This window comes from Vicugna pacos, chromosome X, assembly GCF_048564905.1.
Source record: "Vicugna pacos chromosome X, VicPac4, whole genome shotgun sequence".
In the NCBI taxonomy this organism is placed as follows: Eukaryota; Metazoa; Chordata; class Mammalia; order Artiodactyla; family Camelidae; genus Vicugna; species Vicugna pacos.
The window spans coordinates 110,444,009-110,465,402 of NC_133023.1; the positions used below are offsets into that span (position 1 = coordinate 110,444,009).

The window sequence follows — 21,394 nt, forward strand, 5'->3', positions numbered from 1 at the left end:
TTTTAAATGCTAATTTTTATTTACTGCTAACTGTGCAAAGGACATCAATTCAATACTGTGCAGTAAAAGTTACATAAATCCAATATTAAACGATAGCATATGGGATAAATCTAAATCAGAGCACCATGTGCCTTCGAAACTGATTAATATCATAGAACACAACTCAGTTCAGACAATTCTTAAATGTGAAGAGCTATCTCATTTAATATTATTAAGTTAGTTACCCAGAAGCAAATGTTCTTGGTTTTGTTGTTTTATTTTCAAGAAAAAAGTAGAAGCTTTTCCAATTTTTCATGGTTTAATATGATGTATGACATCTGAACCAAGGAAATAGTTCTTATGATTTATTCCTTTTATCAATTGGTACCATCAGCTAATACAAAGTTGACAAGCTGGCTGACAGGAAAAGAGCTGACTACAATGAGGTATGCTCAATATGGGGCTAGTTGTACATCCATCTGAATTTCCTTATTCACAACCCAACGTAATACTCCTTTAAAGTACTATTTTAAATCAAAAGATAAAATAACCTTAAAGACAAATACAATAGTAACCACTGTAACTATCTAAATCACTTAAACACTAACATAAAATACTTTTTAAAAACCAAAACAGCAAGAAAAATGGCAGTGCAAGAATACTTAATACTGCTGCATCTTACATATTCTGAGGTACATAATGAGAAGCTGAGGGAGGTGAAGCAATATAGCCAAGTGGCCCAGGATTCATAGCACCATGAATTTGAGAAGAACCACCATATGCTGCACTGACTGGATGCCAGGGTGCAACATAAGGATAATCCGGCACAATAGGAAGGCAAGAATCAAAACCTGGCAAAGGTGGCTGCCCATAGGGATCTGACATCACTGGATAATAGACTGCTCCATGAGGGACAGAGGCAGGGTCAGCATTTGGAAAAGTACCTGAAACAAAGAACACATACAGTACACGTCATATACAAAGATTAACTAAATATCAATATAAATGGATGTTCCTATGGGTAAAAATGAAATTTACCACTAACTATAAGAAAGATCATAGCAATTATAGCAGGAGAGCTTTAGAGATGAACATTAGTGACTAAAACAGGCTACTAAAAGATTAGATGAAAATTTCCTAATTAAAAAAATACATATGTGTGTACAATGTGTCAAATGTATTCTACCTATAGACAGCTATCTTTCTGGGATGATTTAGACTAAAATACATAAAGAAACGTTCTCTAGAGTCATTCTAGTCAATTAAGTTCTTTTAAGAGTTGATCACAATTGTTATGAAATAGTTTTCCAACATTAACACATACCATCCAGATAACCATTCTGTGTAACTTTAAGCAATTAAAAACTCAGGTGGTTTTACAGTCTAGTCTATACTTGAAGGTAAAGTTCTGAAGAGCATCCTCTTTAGGACCAAACATTTAAGTGTCATCTCTTGAATGTCATTAAGATGCTAACATAATTTTAATTTTACAGCACTTTCACTACCATGAATCAGTTTCAGTGATAACAAACGATGTTCCTACCTTATTACAGTGACTATGTATTTTTTAAAAAGAGCCCTCCAAGTTAATTGGGATAACTTAAGATTAGTTCATTTTGTGAAATTAAGACAGCCATTGTCTTGTATTTACTACAGTTAAAAATAGCTCTATAAAAGACATATGGTACACTGATACTTTAATTTTTATTTCCATGGGCCACATCACACCACCACACAAGGGATAAGATTCTATAGTGCCAGTATTCCAAAACCATTAATATGCTTTAAGAAAAGAGAGGAGAGGAAGAAAATTCCCATCCCTCACATGCACCAGGCACAGTATACTTAAACATATAAGGTCTTATTTACTTCTTACAACAACCCTGGCAAGTCATAAAATATAATATTTCCCATTTTACAGAAAATCAGGCTTAGGGAGGTTAAGTAACTTAGCCGGAATCACAACCATCAAGCAGCAGTGCTAGAATGGAAAACAGATTTGGTTAGGTTAGTCCACATCGCTTCTTCTACGTCCTGTCAATTCTAAGAAGGGTAGTCCAAAGATTCTATTCTTCAAAATGCTTCCCCATCTATATTATACCGTGAACTCATAAAGAGCAACTACCCTTATGGTTTGGCATGGAGATCTCAAACTTTTTGGTCTCAGGATCCCCTTACACTCTTAAAAACTGAGGATCTCAAATAGCTTTTGTTTGTGTGGGTTTTATATACCAATATTTACCACGTTAGGAATTAAACTGAGAAAGTTAAAAATATTACTTCATGTAAAAATAAGCCTATAATGTTAGTACAAATTTTTATGACAAATGAGTCTATTTTCAAAAAAAGTTGTAAGACAAGTGGAACTGTTTTACACTTGTGCAATCTCTAATGTGTGGCTTAAGAGAAGACTGCTGGATTCTTATAACTGCTTCTGTATTTAACCTATTACGATACATTGTTTTAGTTTAAATATATGAAGGAAATCTGGCCTCATACAGATATGTAGTTGGAAAAGAGAGAAGTCTTAATAACTACCCTTTTCAAATAACTGTAGATATTTTTTGATGCTACACCAAAACTAGGTAAGTGGTAATTTCTTGGAGGTCAGTAGCAATGTGAACTTTTCATATTTTGTTAACATTAAAATCCATTGTCTTACCTTGCATTTTGGATAGATCTTTAACAGAATCATGCACAGGCAACATCATAACATTGGTAACTGGTAAAGTATTAGTTCACTGGGTTATACAGATCTCCCAAATGTTGACACATTTCATTTATACAATGTAAGAAACCACATTAATAGCCCTCCACTATCTATTTTATTAGAAGAGTTAATTAAGTATTGCGAAGCTGTCAAGCTCACAGTGGCAAATAAATACTAGAATTTTGGAAAACTTGTATTTGAAAGTTAGAATTTTTATCTTTGACAAAAAATACTATCAGCTGTTTTTCTTGAAGTGATAGGCTTATGTAGTTCATTTGAGAAAATGTTTGTCAGATTCCCAAGTCTGAATAACGATAGTTGGTCTATTATTCTTTCAAGTAAAAATAGAGTTCTATGAAAAGTCAGCTAGTTCAGCTCGAAACTCAAGCTCACAAATCCTTTAAAGTTAATCATCATACGTCAGTATGCAAAGTGCTTTATGAATAGTTCCTATTTTGTCGCACAGAATATTAAGTATAATTATTCAAAGATAAAAATTTACTAAAATAAGAAATGTCTTTGATCAAACAAAAAATAAATAAAACTGGCATTTTTGGATCATGAGTATTTGGCAGTGAGGAAGACACTAATTACTAGCAGTTTGGTGCCCCTGTCTTGATTTGTGTTTAGGTGCCAGCAATTCTACCCACCACTGACTTTTGTACTCTTAATGCAAATGTAATACAGTGAAAAAGATAATAAAATCTGTGTATTATGATAAATACTTTTAAACCTCATGGATCCCTTAAAAGGGTCCCAGAGACCCAAAGAGGTCCACATACCATGCTTTAAGAAATGCTGGTTTAGTATATGGACCTAATGAAATATCTGAAGGCTATAATTAAATTACACACAATAAAATTCAATTGTCTATCTTTCAGGGAAACTCATTACATACTCACCATTTGCTGATATTTCTGACTGTGTGCCATCTTGTCTCCCCACCTCACTGTACAACTGAGGAATGGTTTGATCTACCAGAGGAGGTGGCTCAGTATAGACTGGATAATTCTCTACATGAAGGTGCTGGTGCTGCATCTGTGGCACATACACCATGGAGTGCCAGTAGCTGTGGTGATAGCACTTGGGCAAGAAGGGGAAAAAACAAACACTTTACTGTTCCCTTTTCTTAAAGCAGTACCATTCTCCACTAAAAAAAAAAAAAGTTGGGCCACGATTTTCAGATGGGGTAGCAATGACTTTTGAACTAAATAATATGACATTTAGGAAATCTATTCTTTTTTACAACGTTAAGATCTTTTGCAGCATCTGTATCTCCTATTTGAACCTAGAAATTCTTTTAAAAGATAGCATCCTAAGAAAGTTAGAAATATACACAATGATCTGCATACAAAGATGTCTTTTATAGCATTATTTTTAAAGGCAAAAAACATTTAACAACCTAAATATTCAATAATAGAAAACTGGATGAATGAATTATGATATATCCATGATGGAATACAACACAGGCAATAAAAAAAATCATGCTGTCAAATATTTAAAGAAAAAGTGTCCATATTGTTTAACTTACAAGTTTCCAAAATTACATAGCATAGCCCATATTTTGTAAAATAAATAAGCTGTAAGGAAGTATATCAAAGTATACAATGGTTGTACAGGTGGTTTCAGTGTTCTTTATAATTAGTATTTTCCAGATGTACTATAATGAATGCTTTTACTTTTAATATGAGAAAATATTAGAATATCTATTCTGTGTTTCCTTGTGTTCCCATGATGTAATATGAGGTAGAATATTTTAAAATGCTTCAGCCTTGTGGAATGAATCACAATGTTTCCACATGTGACTATAATAAATAAACATAACTGAAGGGGCAAGCACTTTAAATTCTTGAAACTGGTTTTAGGAAATATCATCTCAAAGAACAAAAACCCACTCCACTACTCTTAATACATAAATATGTGCCAGTTGAGGAAGACAGTTTTCTGGAAATATGTGCAAGGTTTTAGGGAAATCAGTGTCTTAGAAAATATGAGCTAATCTGAGTACTATTTAGGAGACTATCAAGTTTGCTATCATCTCCCAAATCTTAAGATGCATCATTTCTTTTCATGAAATATGCCATCTTGCTATCTTATAAGTGTATTTCAGTGGGAAAATGATCCCTGCAAGAATAAAGTAAAAGAGTTCTTATCTGAAATCACAGATGCGTTTCAGTGATAGTAAGATATCTGTCAGTACTCCCCCTTCTACCACTTAGGGAAGTGGTGAAAATCAGTGTTTGGCAAACATCTATGAGCACATGAGTGCTTTAAAAATAATACAGCTTTTTAAACGTCTTTGAATTAGTCTAATTACTTTTTGCATGAAATACAGAAATAGCTACAGAAATGCTTTCGGAAGCTGGATAAATAATCCATTTGTTATTTTGAGACAGAAAAACATAGCAAAGAGTTGGCATGTGATGTTAAAAGATGGAGGCCAACAAATGCTAAGGTTGTAATATGTACAGCCCCCACTTGCAGCAACCTTTTTTTTTTTTGAGTAAAGGTAGACTTATTTAGAGATATATCGAAAGGCAAGAGAAAGGCCACGAGGTGTTGGGGGTTGGGTGCTCAGGTTAGAGTAGAAGTAAGTACACACTCCATAAACAAAGTGCGGGCAGTCTCCAAAGAGGGAGAGAGAGAGGGCCACAGCAACTATTTTATAAAAGAAACTGAAGCACTAGTAGACTAAAGTAGAAAACCCAACCTATGTTATCTATAGAGATATTAGACAGAAATAAGTCTCACAGCGATCGTGGGTTTTAAATCAACAGATGACTGGATAAAGAAGTTGTGGTATATTTATACAATGGAATACTATTCAGCCATAAAAACAACAACATAATGCCATTTGCAGCAACATGGATGTCCCTGGAGAATGTCATTCTAACTGAAGTAAGCCAGAAAGAGAAAAATACCATATGATATCGCTCATATGTGGAATCTAAAATAAAAAAAAAACAGAAGACAAATGAACTTAAATATAAAACAGAAACAGACTCATAGACATAGAATACAAACTTGCAGTTGCCAGAGGGGAGAAGGGTGGGAAGGGACAGACTGGGAGTTCGAGATCTGTAGATACTGACAGGTATATATAGAATAGATAAACAAGTTTATACTCTATAGCAGGGAAATATATACAAGATCTTGTGGTAGCTCATGACGAAAATATGACAAGGAATATATGTATGTTCATGTATGACTGAAAAATTGTGCTTTACACTGGAAATTGACACAACATTGTAAACTGACTATAACTCAATAAAATAAAATTTTAAAAAAAGAATCTGATTATGTTAATACCAAAACAAGTTATATTTTTAATATAGAGTTAGTTTATCAAAGCAATTTTTACAGGATTCTTACCTGCAATCCCAGATTGAAATAGTACTGCAAAACTTTTGTATCTAAAATTAAAAATTTTAATTTTAGTAACTAGATGACATAATCAATTAAAACTACCACTTAAAAGCTTTTCTCTTTGAGTATTAAGGCAGATAACAAATATAGTCTTCCCATATCAATACAACCCTCAATCCTACCTTATAGTAAATAACCATTTACCTACCACTATAGATAATACCATTTTCTGATCCAAGGTTTAATCACCAAATACATATTTTATTTCTATTCTTAATATTAGGCAGATGTTACACGAATGCTACTCTGCCAACATTTAGGCAGAATCTAGTAATGGCATTTTCTTGCTTGTCTCAAGACTAAAAGTTTACTTTAATACAAATATGCTACATATGAAATCATATTGGTCTTCAGCTAATGGAGCTACTACATAGTACAAACTAATGCTCTTCAAATGCCAAGATTAGTGATGCCTACTGAGATACTTAGCACTGTTTGAAATAATTCACCTTGTTTTTTTACATAACATGACTAATGTACCACCACTGGAACTCCAAAGAGAGGAGGCAATGAGCATGGTAACTCGAAACAGTTATATCCAGAGATGATAAAATTTCTTCAGACACAGAACTTAATTAAAATATTTTATAAATGAACAAAAACTAGATGTATGAGGGAAGAGGGATAGCCTTAACACTCTAATTATATCTCTAAATGTATTTTTACTGATTAATCTGGGATCCATGTATATTCTTATACATAAGATAACTTGAGTTCCACTAAGAAACTCTCAGAAAACCCCTTTTCTTATGTTGGAGACTCTCAACACATACAAATGTATTTACTGTCACTTTAAAATACTCAGCTTGTATTTTGACTGTTAGGTGGGAGTATAGCATAAAGCCTGATGCTCAAGCTAAAGAATGTGAAAAGATAATAGCAGGAAGTAAATTCACAAATGGCATGGGATTCCACCCTGTGGTATATACATACAACAAAACAAAACTTGTATACAAAATATCCATAGCAATATTATTCACAATAGCACGAATGGAAACAACCCAAATGTCCATAAATAGATAATAAACATTGTAAACTGACTATATTTCAACTAAAAAAAAGATAATAAAATATGGTATATATACACAATGGAATGTTTTTCAGCCATAAAAAAGAATACTGATACATGCTACAATACGGGTGAACCTTGAAAACATTATGCTAAGTGAAAGAAGTCAGCCAGAAGACAACATATTGTGAGATTCCATCTATAGGAAATGTCCAGAACAGGCAATCTACAGAGACAGAAAATAGAACAGCGGTTGCCAGGGCCAGGGAGAATGAGGAGTAACTGCTAACGTGTACGGGGTTACTTTTTGGGGTGATGAAAATGTTCTGAAATTAGATAGCAGTGATGGTTGCACAAATACGTTAATACACTGAAAAGCACTGAATTATACACTTTACATGGCTGTCTTGTATGATATGTGAATTATATCTCAAGCTGTTAAAAAAATGTGGCAGGTAAGGACTATAAGAACTCAAAAACTCTGAAATGCAATTGAGGGGGTGGGGTCATGAAAATGACAGGGTTTAAATAATAGGAAGTTAGATGGAAGAGTAGAGGGAGAGAGAATTCGAGTAGAATCACCATGTTAGCAAAGGCTTAGGAGTAGAAAACCAAGTGACCAGAGTTCTTGTTCTTATAAAACTAAACAAACACGTACTATGACTCATCAATTCACCTACTATGACCCATCTATTTCACTTGTAGGTATCTGCCCAAAGGAAATGAAAGCATACGTTTGCAAAGCCTTTTACAAGAATGTTCACAGCAGCTTTATTCATAACAGACCCAAACTAGAAAATAGCCCAGGCGTCCCTCAACGGGAGAATGGACAAACTGTAGGATATCCGTAAAAAGAAACACTATTCAGCAATAAAAGCAAACAGACTACTGACATGCAGCAACATGGAAGAATCTCAGAAACATTATGTTGAGTTTAATAAGCCTTCCATAAAGAGTACATTCTATATGATTATTTTTACATGAAATTCTAAAACAGGTGAAACTATGGCAGAAAAAAAATCAGAACAGTGGTTTTCTCTGGAGCTAATCAGAGATGGGAGTAGGGAAAGACTGGGAAGGGGCATGAGGGAACTTTGTGGGGTAATGGTAATATTTTATACCTTGATGGGGATTTGGGTTACACAGGTGCATGTACTCATTTCTGAAAACTGAGCAAGTGTATATTTAAGATTTGTGCATTTCATGATATGTAAGTTTCACATCAAAAGAAAAAATAAATACCAAACTCTAGTTAATGATAGGTATATGCTGAAGGTTTTATGAGGAAGAATGTCGATGTCTATAATTTACTTTGAAATGCACCAAAAAGATGGACTAATTGATGGGCAGAGAGGCAGATGGAGGAAAGGATGGAGAAATATGTAGTAATCCAAGTACAGTTAAAGGTTAACGACAGAATACAGGTGGTGGATATATGACTATTCATTTTAAAATTCTAATTCCATGTATGTTTAAACATTCTCATAATAAAATGTTGGAGAAGGCAAAATCAGCATTATGTGCTGAGTAAATCTTGGGCAGGGATAGGTAGCTAAGGGGACAGGAGTAAATGGATCAGGGTTTAGACAGTGGGTAAATTAGATGGAAATCATACCATATTAACAAAACGGGAAACCAAGAAGAGTCAATGTTTTGCATGGCCTAAAGAGAAGAAAGGAGGGAGATAAAGTCTAAAATAAAAGTAAGAACGCCAAGTGAAAAAGTCCAGCAAGTAGGTAGAGGCTAAAGCTAGACAGATTTAAGAATCATATACATAAAGTTAATAATGAAGTTTTAAGGAAGAGAAAAAGAACAGAACGGAGTTGAAGATCTTGGTAACTAACTTAGGAGCTGAAAAAAACCAAAATAGAGAAGCAACTAGAAAAAAATCAAAGAACTGTTACAACAACAAAAAAGTATAAATAAGCTGCAAACAACTTTCAACTACAATTTTCTTTTGAGATACACTGCCAAACTGAGGGGTAACAAAGAACTTCCAATGGAAGGCTACTCCTTAGTTTAATTAAGGAAACAACACATGGTTCTGAAATCCAAGGCAGATCAGATCCCCAATTCCTCCCCTCAAAATCTTTTCCAATTCTTCAAAATTCATTTGGAATCCTAAATACCAAGATTGCAACAATTTCATTCACTTGGGGTAGTCATTTAAGAAAAGGAGAAAAATTTATCATCAACTCCTGCTTTTCAAGAAAAATAGCTGAGAAAGTAGATATCCAGTTGATAATCTTCTTCAGAGCAGATGTGTAGCTACCTAGAAAAGCAGCATAGGTCAGCTCAACCATCCATTCCTTGATTATGCAGAAGATATTCCCAGCTTTCAGTTGCTCCTTTCCTTAGTCACTTACCTAGCATTATGCTCTTAAGTCAATTTCCTTTTGGTCCCTCACCTTGTCCTCAACCAAAGAGAGATATGCTCTAAGATTTAAAAAAAAAATGCTCAGAACTAAGTAACCCTCACCGAAGTCTCAAAATCTACTTACCTTGAGGCAGATCACTGCCACTTGGATCACAGGAATAAGGTGGAGGTGGTGGTAGTAAGTTTGAAGCTTCTCCCACCTCAAGAGGAGGAGGAGGTGGTGGTGGTGGAGGAGGTGGAGGTGGTGGTGGTGGTGGTAGAGAGACAGCAGGAATAGGAGCAGAGAGGTATGGATAGGATGGTGAAGCAATCACTAAAAAAGAAACAAAACGAAGTAGCAATGCACAACTGTAACACCTTATAAGCAATAGATCATATTCCATTTCTTTTGAGTTCCCAATATCGTCAAGCAACTCTAATTCTCATGATTTGACTTAAAAACAAAAACCTAGAAGGTAAATTGCCCATATTCTCCTAGACATGTCAGTTGAAAATGAGGAGTTCATTACAGGTTATTTTTGGGTTAAGGAAATTACTTGAAATTAAAAGGAAAAAAAAACAGAAGCTACAGAGGTCTGATTATCAAGATTTTGAATATCAGCTAACAGGTACCATAAAAAGTACCATGAAAGCAAAATTTTTACCTAGTTTACTACAAAGTTAAGGATATTTTCAGCCATTTGCCAAATCACAAGATGTAGAAGCTAATAAGAGAGACTAAATTGCATAGATTATAGATTTAAGCAATTTGAAGGTTTCTACTTGGTAGCATCAGAGGAATACAGGGGGAACTCTAAATTGTGACAGTTCCATTTCTAAGGACATACAGAATCTAAAACAGATAGGCTAGATCAACTATCTTATCCCTTTAACTTTCTATAAGTGTTATTATAGTTTAAAAGTAATACTCATTTAGGAGCTTCACAGTTTTTGACATAATAAACTCAAATACAATTATGTTTAAGTATAAATATATTCCTCTATGATAATAAAGGAAACAGTGTGGTTCCAATCTAGTGAAAATAAGTATCTCCATATATACATAGTATGCTAAATATTTATTAAATTTTTTGAAAGATGAATGACACAATCCTTCATGTTTAATTGAACATTTTAGCTGATTTAGAAATTCAAGCACTAAATCTTACCACTGTGTCACCTGCATTATAATTTTATCCCTGAGAAGTATAGAAAGTTTAGTCTCATTGTTCAGTAAAGGTTTAATTGAGAATTTCAGAACGCTTAGTTTAGTACAGGAACAGTCCACACAAGCTGAATTTGTTATTCTGGTAATTTAGCAAGAGGAATTTAAGGCTAAGTATTAGAAGTAATCCACATTGCTTTCACTAATCAACATAAATTCTAACAATACATTTATCTATATCCTTTATACAGTCACAGGCTAATATTAATAGGAGATCTATGTCTTAGGGTGATTTAAAACTTGATAAACAACTCTTTTAGAGTGATAAAACTGTTCTCTCATGATTGTGGTGGTGGTTACACAACTATGCATTGTCAAAACCCAGGGCACCAAAAAATGAATTTTACTGTATCTAAATTAAAACAATAAATTTTAAACACTTGCTCAAATAACTGTTTTGGAGTTTTGCCTTATGTGTAGAAATCTCTACTTTTACAGATTTAAAAGAGTAATTTTAGAACATCTCCAAATGCTCTTTAGACTTTATGGATTTGTTGCCTATAAAATAATGGCTTCAATAAAGCTCCACTCTCACTCCTTTTAAACTGGCACACAAATCACACCATTTTTTAAAAAGCAAACTGAGTAAGTTCAACTAGCTAAAGACAGTAGAATGTATTTATGATTATTAGGTAAAAACCTACTACTAGACATAGATGTAGCTATGTAAGTTCTCATGGGCCTGAGAAAATCAACGGTAGAAGAAATTTGGAGGTTACTCTGTCTGAATTCACCTTCCTTTTAAAATGCATATTACAATAAGCTCCATAAGAAAAAGCTTTTAAAATCCCCAGGTGCCCTAGAGATGCATGAGCACCTAATTCAAAGATTTAACAGGGCTCTATGGGCTTAACAGGTATAGTATAGTTCAAGGGATGGACCCAGGACAATGGAAGCAAATTTTTCTAAAATATTAATGGAAACCAATGAAACACATTCAGAAAGCTTATTTCCCCCTGTCCATGTAGCTGCAGTCTGCTTCAGGACATTCCAGAAGAGAACATGAATATATATAGTAAGACCCTACCTCTAGAGATCAAAGGGCAGGGCTGGGACTAGGGTGCAGTGAGGTGTGAAATTTAAAGGGCCACAAAATTAAAGCAACAACAACAATAAAAACCCATGATACAGAAAGTATCAAAATTATAAAAGACAGGCTCCAAGCCTGCACTTGCATTACCCCAAAAGTGAGTGCCTCACTCACCCTAAGCCTGGCCCACAGTTACTGTCCTTATTTAAAATTTTGGTACTTTGTTTTTCATGGATTTTTCTGCACTGATCTTTGTTTTTTAAATAGTGCACTGAAGTATTATTTATCTTGATCGTTGTGGGGTTTTTTGACACTCCCTTAAACCTTGCATCCAGAGCAAGTGAGCCACTAGTTCTAGCCTGGGCAAAAGCAGTCCAAAACAGTTACTAAAACCCTCAGTTAACAGGATTTAATGCCTTATGAGGACACTCATAATAAAATCAATCATGGCATCTAGTTACCTGGCAGATAGAAAGTAACTTAAAGAAGGATGGGATGGGGCTACCAGATAGACACACGAATAACAATGGAAAACATGAGTTGTTTCATCTAGAGGACTGACAGGACTGACAGGAATGATAAAGAGCAGCCATTACCTAGTAGAGTTATAACTGAGGTTCACAAATGACTTAACAAAAAGTAAAATGAAGGCAGTATACATTTTTAGAAATATTTATAAAAAACACAAATCTGGCATTTAAAGGATAAACTTTCAATTATTCTACATAAATGAGGCATTACAATGCTTGACTCACTTGTCACTTGTTTTTAAGCTCAGACATTTGCTGGAAGCAGACAGCTAACATTTTCCCTTATAATTAGCACAAAGTAGTAAAACCAGGGTCTACGTTAACATTTCCAATGAAAAATGTTTATGGTGTTTAATGAACATATATATTGCATGTTTTGTTCCAGGCACTGTGATTAAGCACTTAATTTCTAAATTATAAATAAAACAGATACAGAAAACAAATCGAATGAATTATTTTCAGGTGGATGCTATCCAGGTTAAGAAAGAAAACTTTGCCAGTCATTCCAGAAAATTTCCATGCACCCCCATCCCAATCATGCTCCTCTTCCTCCCACCATAATTAACTATTATCCTGACTTTCATAGTAATCACTTCTTTGTAGTTTTAAGAGTTTTGTCACCCAAATGAGCACCCCTGGACAGTTTTTTAAAGTTGATATATTGAATCTCTTTCAACCTATTGGTCCTTTCTCCATTCTTCTCATTTCAATTTTTCTTTTGAAGAATCTGTACCCTTGATCTGTGGGGTTTCCCAGTCTAGAGCTGGCTGATTATATATTCATGGTGCATTTCAACAGGCTCTTGTATTTCCTGCAAATAGGCAGCTAGATCCAGAAGACTGGATCAGACTTGGGGTTGACTCCTTTGATACATCTAAAAGTAATGTCTATCTTTGCAATCTCCACAGCCATTGCTGTTTAATACTCATCAACATTCAGTAATGACTGCACAACGATTATATTCTGCCACTTCTTCTTCACTGATCAGAATACTTAAATATTTTCCCGCTACTATTCAGTTACTCAGCAGGACAGTTCATATAAGAAAGGCAGGATAAATACTTGATTCTTTCACTTTATTTTCCAGTTTTCAAGAAAAGTGAACTTGTTTCCTATCATCCAATTAAGGGAATCACTTTTTTCAGTTTTATATTATACATATTTTTTCAGATTATTTTTCCATTACAGGTTATTACAAGATACTGAATATAGTTCCCTGTGCTATATACAGTAAATCTTTGTTGCTGATCTATTTTATGTAGTTTGTATCTGTTAATACCAAGGGAACCAATTTTTTAAATATCATGAGAACTTTTAAATTTAATATATTTGATATGTTCCAGTCTATTGTAATTATCATTGTTGAAGCTCAAACTGTTCCATCTTCCATCTTTGGCCAGCAGGAACCACTTCAAGATGGCTCCTGAGTCCTTCTGACATGACCCCAGTACTCTATGATAGCTTCCCTGTTATCTGGCATGACAAGATGACCCAGGCTCATCTTAAACATCTCCTACCCAGACCTGGAACCAAACATTTCTCCAGAAAGGTGTTTGGTTTTTTTAAAGTGAGAAATGGATTTCAATACCACAAACTGATTGCTAAGGATCATCATTATTTCTAGCCCTTTTCAGTGGACAGAGCTAGGAAATAAACAAATTTAAAGATAAAATACCTCAAGTTCATATTGATACTTTCAATTCAAATATGAGGCCATAAAAGCTTTTCCTTGGCCTCTTTAGTACATCTGTATTTCTTTTCTTCCATACTGAGATTCTGGTTTGCAAGGGCACAGGGGATAAAACTAATATCCCATACTCACTTGTTTTAGCCGACATTACAATCTCAGAATAACAATCTGAGTATCTAAATAAAAGAACCTGTGATTATTGAAAGCATCAAAAAAAAATGCTCAGCACGTGGTCTCAATTCTCCCATTAAAAAAAATAGCTATACTATATGTACAGTGTCCAAACATAAGGCTTTTACATAGTATATTATCAACCTCTCAGCCCTCATTTTGTGTAACTATGTATTTCACACTTACAATCAGGTCTTATGTTGATGTCTCTCATTGTTTTCGTGGTCTAAAAGTCAAAAACACATTGTCTAATATACTGTTATCCATCTAATACAACTTTCTGTGATAGTAGAAATATTCTGTATCTTGCTGTCCCATATAGTAGACACTAGCCACATGTGGCTTTGAGCACTTGGTATGTGGTCAGTGTGACAGAGCAACAGAAGATTTACTTCATTTAATCATAATTAATTAAAATTTACAGTGCCATATGTGGCGAGTGATTATCTTACTTCACAGCATATCTTTGGTAGATTCTTCAGGAAGGGCTCATGTGAATAATATTCTCTGAATTCTTATACATTACCCTCTAAGCTTGAAAATCAGTTCGGATATAAAATCTTTGGTTCACACATTTTTTCATTACCTTAAATGTTACTCCATTTTCTTCTAGCATGAAGCACTGCTGTCAAAGTTCAATGATTATCATTTTATTTTTTTATACTCCATAGGCTTTGTCATTTAGACAATCAAAAGACTTCCTTTTTCTTTCAAGCCTAGTCGTTTTACTAGACTATCCCAGCGCTGGTTGTTCTGGCTCAATAATCTCTGGTATGCAGAGTACTGTTTCAGTATGTAGTTACAAAGTTTTAATTTCAGGAAAGATTTCTGAATTATAGTTATTAGTATTTATTCTTATCCCTTACTTTGGTTTTCTTCTTCAGGAACTTCTATTAATATCTGATATCCTTTGACTAACTTCAGTATGTCACTTTTGAACCCTTCTCTTCATTTTCTTCATTTTCGATTTCCCCGCTTTCTTACATCTTTCCCTTGCCATATATATTTGATCATGTTCTTTATAGTTTAGTTTTCATTACCAAAATGACTTTCTTCCATTTCTAATGCTTTCCTGAGTTCAGTCAACTCATCTGAGTTTTTCTAATTCTGATATGTTATTTTTCAATATTTTATATTATTTTATTAATGTTTTTATCTCAGTTTGAAATAGTTGTTGGTTTGGTTATTTTAAGTTCTATTTAGCATGCACATTTCTGACATGTTTTTATTGTCTATGGGGTGTTATTCTGCTTTTCTCCCCCCTTAAAACATCTTTGTATATGACTTGACCTCAGTACTTTTCTTTTGTTCATTTTTATATGAAATTTTTTTCATGAACTTTAAAATGAGGTGAAATACAAGAAAGCTCTTCTAACTTCATAGGGCTCTCTCTGTGGCTTTTGTGTAGTGCTTAAAAACATGACTGCTTCTAGGATTCCTTGGCTCTTTTCTCCTGAACTTTAGTCTGGACCTGCTCTCTTCCCTATTCTCATCAATTATGATTCCACTCCTAGCACTTTCTCCCCGGTGAAGAATATTATCCTAAAAAGGAGCCCTGACAGGTCAGTTTTGAGAGTTCTTAGGGGCCAAACTGTTCCAAGCCCTTCAGTCCCTTTATCGTATACCCAAAGCACTCACCTAGTAGTGAAGAGGTCAGATCCTTTCCCAGTCTTAGCTGCTCCTTCCAAATTGGCTGCCCCACTTTCCAGTGAATTCTTATTAGCTCTTTGGGGTTCCTCTGTTCTCAGGTCTATAGACAACATTCCTGATGCTTTCGTCTTCTTGCTCCCGCATAGACCCTGATAGCATGCAGGTCTTGTGACTGGTGATTTGTCCCTACCTACTTAAATTTTGGAGTTCATGGGGATACCTTGTCACCTAGTTTTATTGTAAGCATTGTCCCATGGGTTTTGGTTTTGTTATTTCCATTTTTATTTGGGGACACACACTAAAAACCTATGCTATGGCTGCCACCACTTTCCCAGAATTCTGCTGAGAATTTCAAATTATAATTAACTCATTGGAATTCCACAATCACTTCACAAATCGGTACTACCAGTACCTCAAAGCTCATAGATAAGTTCAAAAATGTGTCCAAATTACAGTTTGAAAAACTAGTACAAGCCCTCTAAATTGTTAATGGGGTAGCAAAATGATAGCTCTGAAATCATATCAAAGCCAAATTTGCAAGAAAAAAAATCAAAAACCTGGCTCTCAAATCTCATGGATTCCTCAACTACAGAACATACTTTATTAAGTAGGTTAAACAAATTAAATACTGGAGATGAAAATAATCCTATCTAACCACTAGAACTGTTTTATGTGCATGTTCATGAATAGGAAAAGAGGCTTCCAAAGTAAGCAGTCACTAATAACCTACCTGGCCTGCCTTGTGTAAGTGGAGACACAAAGAGAGGCTGTATGGCATTCTGTGAGGAAATTGAAGCAGTACTACCAGGTTGATTAGCCGCTGCACAGTTAGGTAAGACTGGAGCTGGAACATTATTGGCACAGGAAGCTGCAATTGCTGCAGAATTTACCATCACCTGTAAGTGTGGAAGAAAGTTCAGAATTCTTAAGTTTGGTTTCTCATACAATATTAGTCTCTTATCTGATCCTAAATTTCAGGAAATATTATTTTGATAACTGAAACACTGAGAAGTCAATCTTTATGTAAACCCAATATAGGAAGATTAGGTTATTTCTTTTAGAAGACCCCAGATTACTTTGAGAGCTTTAATTTTTTCCTTTAATATTTTCCTGAAAAGTAATACATTAACATGATTCAAAACTCAAGTATGAAATTGTATGCAATGAAAAGTTTCCCTCCAACCCTTGTCTTTCATCTAACTAGCTCCTCCCTCCCCAAATAGGTAACCTCTGGGTTTCTTGCACCATTATCCAGAGATTTATACTATATATTTATTTTTACATACATATACATTTCTCCACACATATACACACTTTTTTTTAAACAGAAAAGGTACTTTTCTCCTTTTTTAAAAAAACTTCATGAGACTGCAATTTGTTTTTCTGATTATGCCACAGCACACACTACAGGGCTGTGCACAGAGAGATGTTCAATAAATGGTAACAACCTTCTTGAACACACTGTCCTCACTGCAGTCTCCATTTTCTTATTACCCACTGCAATGTGGCTATTACCCTCTCTGGTCCTCAGAAACTGTATTCAAAGTCACAGTGGTCTCCATAGTAACAATTGTAGTAGACTCGTGTTAGTCCTTATGCTGCTTGACCACTTGGCAGCAACTGATACTTGACTGTTCCTTGAAATATTCTCTTCCTAGGGCTTCTATAATTATATACTTTCCCGCTTTTCCTCCCTCCTTGTCTATTCTTCTCCACCCATTTTCTAAAATTTGGTGATCCACAGGCTCTGTTCTAGTGGCTCTTCTCAATCTCGTCCCTTCCCCAGGATGATCTTACTCATTATTCACTTATACGGTTTCGGCTACCTTTTTTTTTTTTAACATTTTCTTATTGCGTTATAATCATTTTACAATGTTGTGTCAAATTCCAGTCCAGCTACCTTTTTGATGCCAGCTTCCCATTCTACAGGACAGCTTTACGTTTAAGTTTCAGTAAATGACATACACTTGACAGGTAATTTATATTAACTCACTCATTATATCAGAGGTTCAGAGTAGACTGACTATGAGTAGTCTGACACCAGCACACAGAACAGTGTCTGAAACACAGTAGATGCTCAATCAATTTGTTGACTGAATTTACTAATTACTGTGCCAGGCATCAGAAAGTACAATAATACTTAAGACAGGAATAAGCAGCTTCTCTGAAGTATGATGAAGGGCACAGAGAACAAAAAATTCATTTTCCTCTGTTTAGACTGTTGCAACTGACTGCTAAATAAAACTATAAAGATTACCTTATGGGGGTAGTTGTATGAGGTAACTGTGTCCTGAGGAGACATAGAACATGGTCTTCTATCCTGAAGAGACTTTAATGAATACAGAAATACAGTTGAAAAGGGGGAAATCAAGAAACCACACAACACATCAATAAAAGATCTGCTGCATCTCAAAATCTCCTGAAATTAAGCGAAAGTGATCTATCATTAAAGTATTCAAATTCGGAAGTGACTACTACGATAACGCTCCAAAAGGTATCATTCTAGTGCCTGACTTACATGATTGTTCTTATTTCCTATCTACAGAAACCCTGATCATATCCAACTCTAGTTCCAATGCAGACACTACAATGTAACAGAGGATTGTAATATAAACACTTTCTTAGTGGCCTCTCTTGCCTTAAAAACTTCACAATCAGTAGGGTCAGCAACAGTGTTACTAAAAGAAAGCATTCCATCTAAAGACATAGCTAGGGACAAGGATGGATAACTGGTTGGTCAGCTGCATCGTATCTAAACAGAATGTAGTATAATCCAAACACCATTCCCCTTTGGCTCAAGAAAATAAAAAATGATTTAAAAAGAATCAGAATGATGCATGACAGATTGTCATGACAGAAAAATGAACCAGCAGCAGAAACTGGTACTAATAGTAAGAATACAAGAGGGACTCAGGGGAAGTAATCACAGGAAACAAGAGGAACCACCCTGTGACAAAGATGAGCCCAATTTAACATGGGCCTAAGATTACATGTTTCTAAACTTTGTTTTCCAGTACAGCCAAAGGACCTGCCCAAATGCAAACTTTAGCCCTGGCTCAGAAGGCCCAGTGTGAATGCCGAACAATTCTAAAGAAGGATTTGGTTGAGAGTTGGGCATGGAAATAAGTAAGAATAAATGTTCATGTTTTTTAGAAAGCCCTGTGTCTGGAAATCTTTAAGTCCTGCATCTGTCCTCTTCCCTCAGAATGCTGTGAAAAAAATTAAAATCTGTATGGATTTTGTGACTGGGGAGTGGGAGTGGAGCACATCATGAAGAGATTGAAAGCTACTGGGGATGTATGATAAACTAAGTTCAGAACAAAAAGGAATGTGTGACAAGTGATATTAAAGGGACAGAAAGTGTCTATTCTTGTCACCCCTGAAGGTGAGATTTTTACTTGCTTTCTCAACTTGGGTGGCTATATCAAGAGATGGTATAAAAAGCACTGTGATATGAGAACAGTAATGACAGAGTGAAAGGAAAAACTATTTCTCTAGCAGAGGCAAAGGAAAGGAAGGAGAAATAAGGGGAAGAGAATTACGAATCAGTTTTCTTCACCTTCCTAAGATGTACTGCCTAAACAGTAAAAACAAGAATTTAGTACATTAAGCTGTCAAAGTTAAGATTAATCACAGTTAAGGAATAGAGGGTAGTCATTCAACTTCTTCACAAATATTCCAGTTCTCCTTCTGGGTACATGGTAGGTTGCTCTTCCTGGCCTCATCTAAAGTTAGGTATGGCCGTGTGACTTGTTTGTCCAATAAAATATGAGCAGAAATATTGAGAGCCAGTGTTTAATTTTCCTATCTTCAGTTCCGCCAATGTGATTGTGAAAACACGTGTCCATCAGCCTGGGTCCCTGAGTGACTTTTATGGACAAAGTCCTGTTACAAACCTGCACTGCACTGAACCTGTAACATTAGCAAGAACAACTCTCCAGTGTCAAGCTGCTGGGGGATTGTTGCTGCAGCATAACCTAGCTTAATTGAAACAGCAATTGGTAACTAAAAGTAGGGTGCTGCTATAACAAAAACCTTACTTGAGAAAGAGATTATGAACTTGTAGCTCTTAGGGGAAGAGGTTTGTAAAACAGAATGTTAGTTTTTTGTTTTGATTACTGCTGGCAGAGTTTAGCAAGGTATTTTAAGACAGATGTGTATAGAAAAGTAGTTTTGGGTAGGAATGAAAGGGAACAGAATCCTTGAATACTGGGACTTATAGAGTTTGAAGAGGCAAGTGCTTCAACCCAAAACTGTAAAAGATAAAACTGATAAATGCTTTGAACAACAAAGAGCAATTAAAATTCAGCCTCAAAGGAAGAATCAAATCATTGCTAAAATATGATTGCATTCAGATATCTCAAAGCAAGAGTAAAAATAAGGATCTAACATCCAGTGAATCCTTGCACTTGGACAAAATGACTCATGGAAAAGTGTCCAAAGGTATGGCTCTTCCATCAATGCCTGATAAACTCAAGGTATTTGCAATCAAGTATAGAGAGAGGTAGGGATAAGAATGCAAAGAGTTATAGCAAATCTAAGTAGTATATTTATAAAAAAATTGTCAGTATGGCTATTGGTACATGAAACTAGTAGGAATTAGAGAAGCAGCACAGTAAATTAATCACATAGCCAAAGAAACCACGAGCAGAACTAAAACCATCCAACTGAGATAAAACAACCCTTGGGCCCTTAATTTTCTATGAGTAAGAAGCAAGCTGAGAAAGCTCAGCTGCCAAAAAGGATTATTCTCCAATGCCTATTTCAAATATGGCCAAGGAAGGAAGTGCCTTGGAGTAATCAAGAGCCCCAGAAAACAGTGAACTAAGGAGCCTCTCCAGGGAACGGTCCCCATGCCTAGGATGAGGGCCCTCACAATGTCAGTCCTTGATGATGTCAGCATTGCTACAGGCCAGTAGTTGTTTCTCCCATTTTTCCTGGATTTGAGTGGGAATTTCTACTGCAATTTTTTTAGTCCCTGCTATACCATTGTAAATTGAGTGTATAGGGGGTAAATAACTTTGTATCTTTGGTTTTTAGGCTTCCAAATCAAAAGGAACCACGTCTGAACCCAAAATAGAGTATTATACATTTACCAGAATCCTTGGGCCCTGAGTTTAACTACACTGAAGGGGATTTGAGGGTTGCCTCCCTTGAGGCAGAAGTATTTTGCCTGTGGGAGGGAGTTTCCATTGACAGTTGTAGTCCTTAATGCTGTTAAACTATTTCCAACTTTTTGACTTACAGGCACAGATAAGTTAGAGTCTTCAAGTAGAATACACTCTGGCCAAATTAAAAGAAATGGAAAAGAAAGTGGTATGTGTCATCTCCAGGTAGAAGCTGTAAAAGCCAGTGCACCATTCACTATCTTTTGTTTCTTGCCTTGGCAATCATGGATGGAACTTCCAACAGCCTAAGTCCCTGAGCAGAGCCCTCCTGTTGACGTCCACTGGACATGTAGCATAACCAAGAAGTAAATTTTTGTTAAAATACTGAGATTTATGGCCTATTCGTATTGATAGAAAAATCACAAAATCCTCTAAAAAATCACCACTGCCAATGTTCAAATTTCTTCTATCAACACATATTAGGAATATCTCTGGATTAATTTCCAGAAA

General features: G+C 35.2%; 1 protein-coding gene across 1 annotated transcript in view; it reads right to left on the minus strand.

The window, feature by feature from the left end:
* Positions 1-279: 279 nt before the first annotated feature.
* The window catches only part of ALG13 (ALG13 UDP-N-acetylglucosaminyltransferase subunit), a 61,202-nt gene continuing 40,087 nt past the window's right edge, over positions 280-21,394 (minus strand). The window contains 6 exon segments of the mRNA XM_015248832.3: positions 280-923; positions 3,592-3,772; positions 6,062-6,102; positions 9,626-9,814; positions 16,507-16,672; positions 18,034-18,105. Coding sequence (XP_015104318.1) covers positions 658-923; positions 3,592-3,772; positions 6,062-6,102; positions 9,626-9,814; positions 16,507-16,672; positions 18,034-18,105 — 915 coding nt within the window. The 3' untranslated portion in view covers positions 280-657.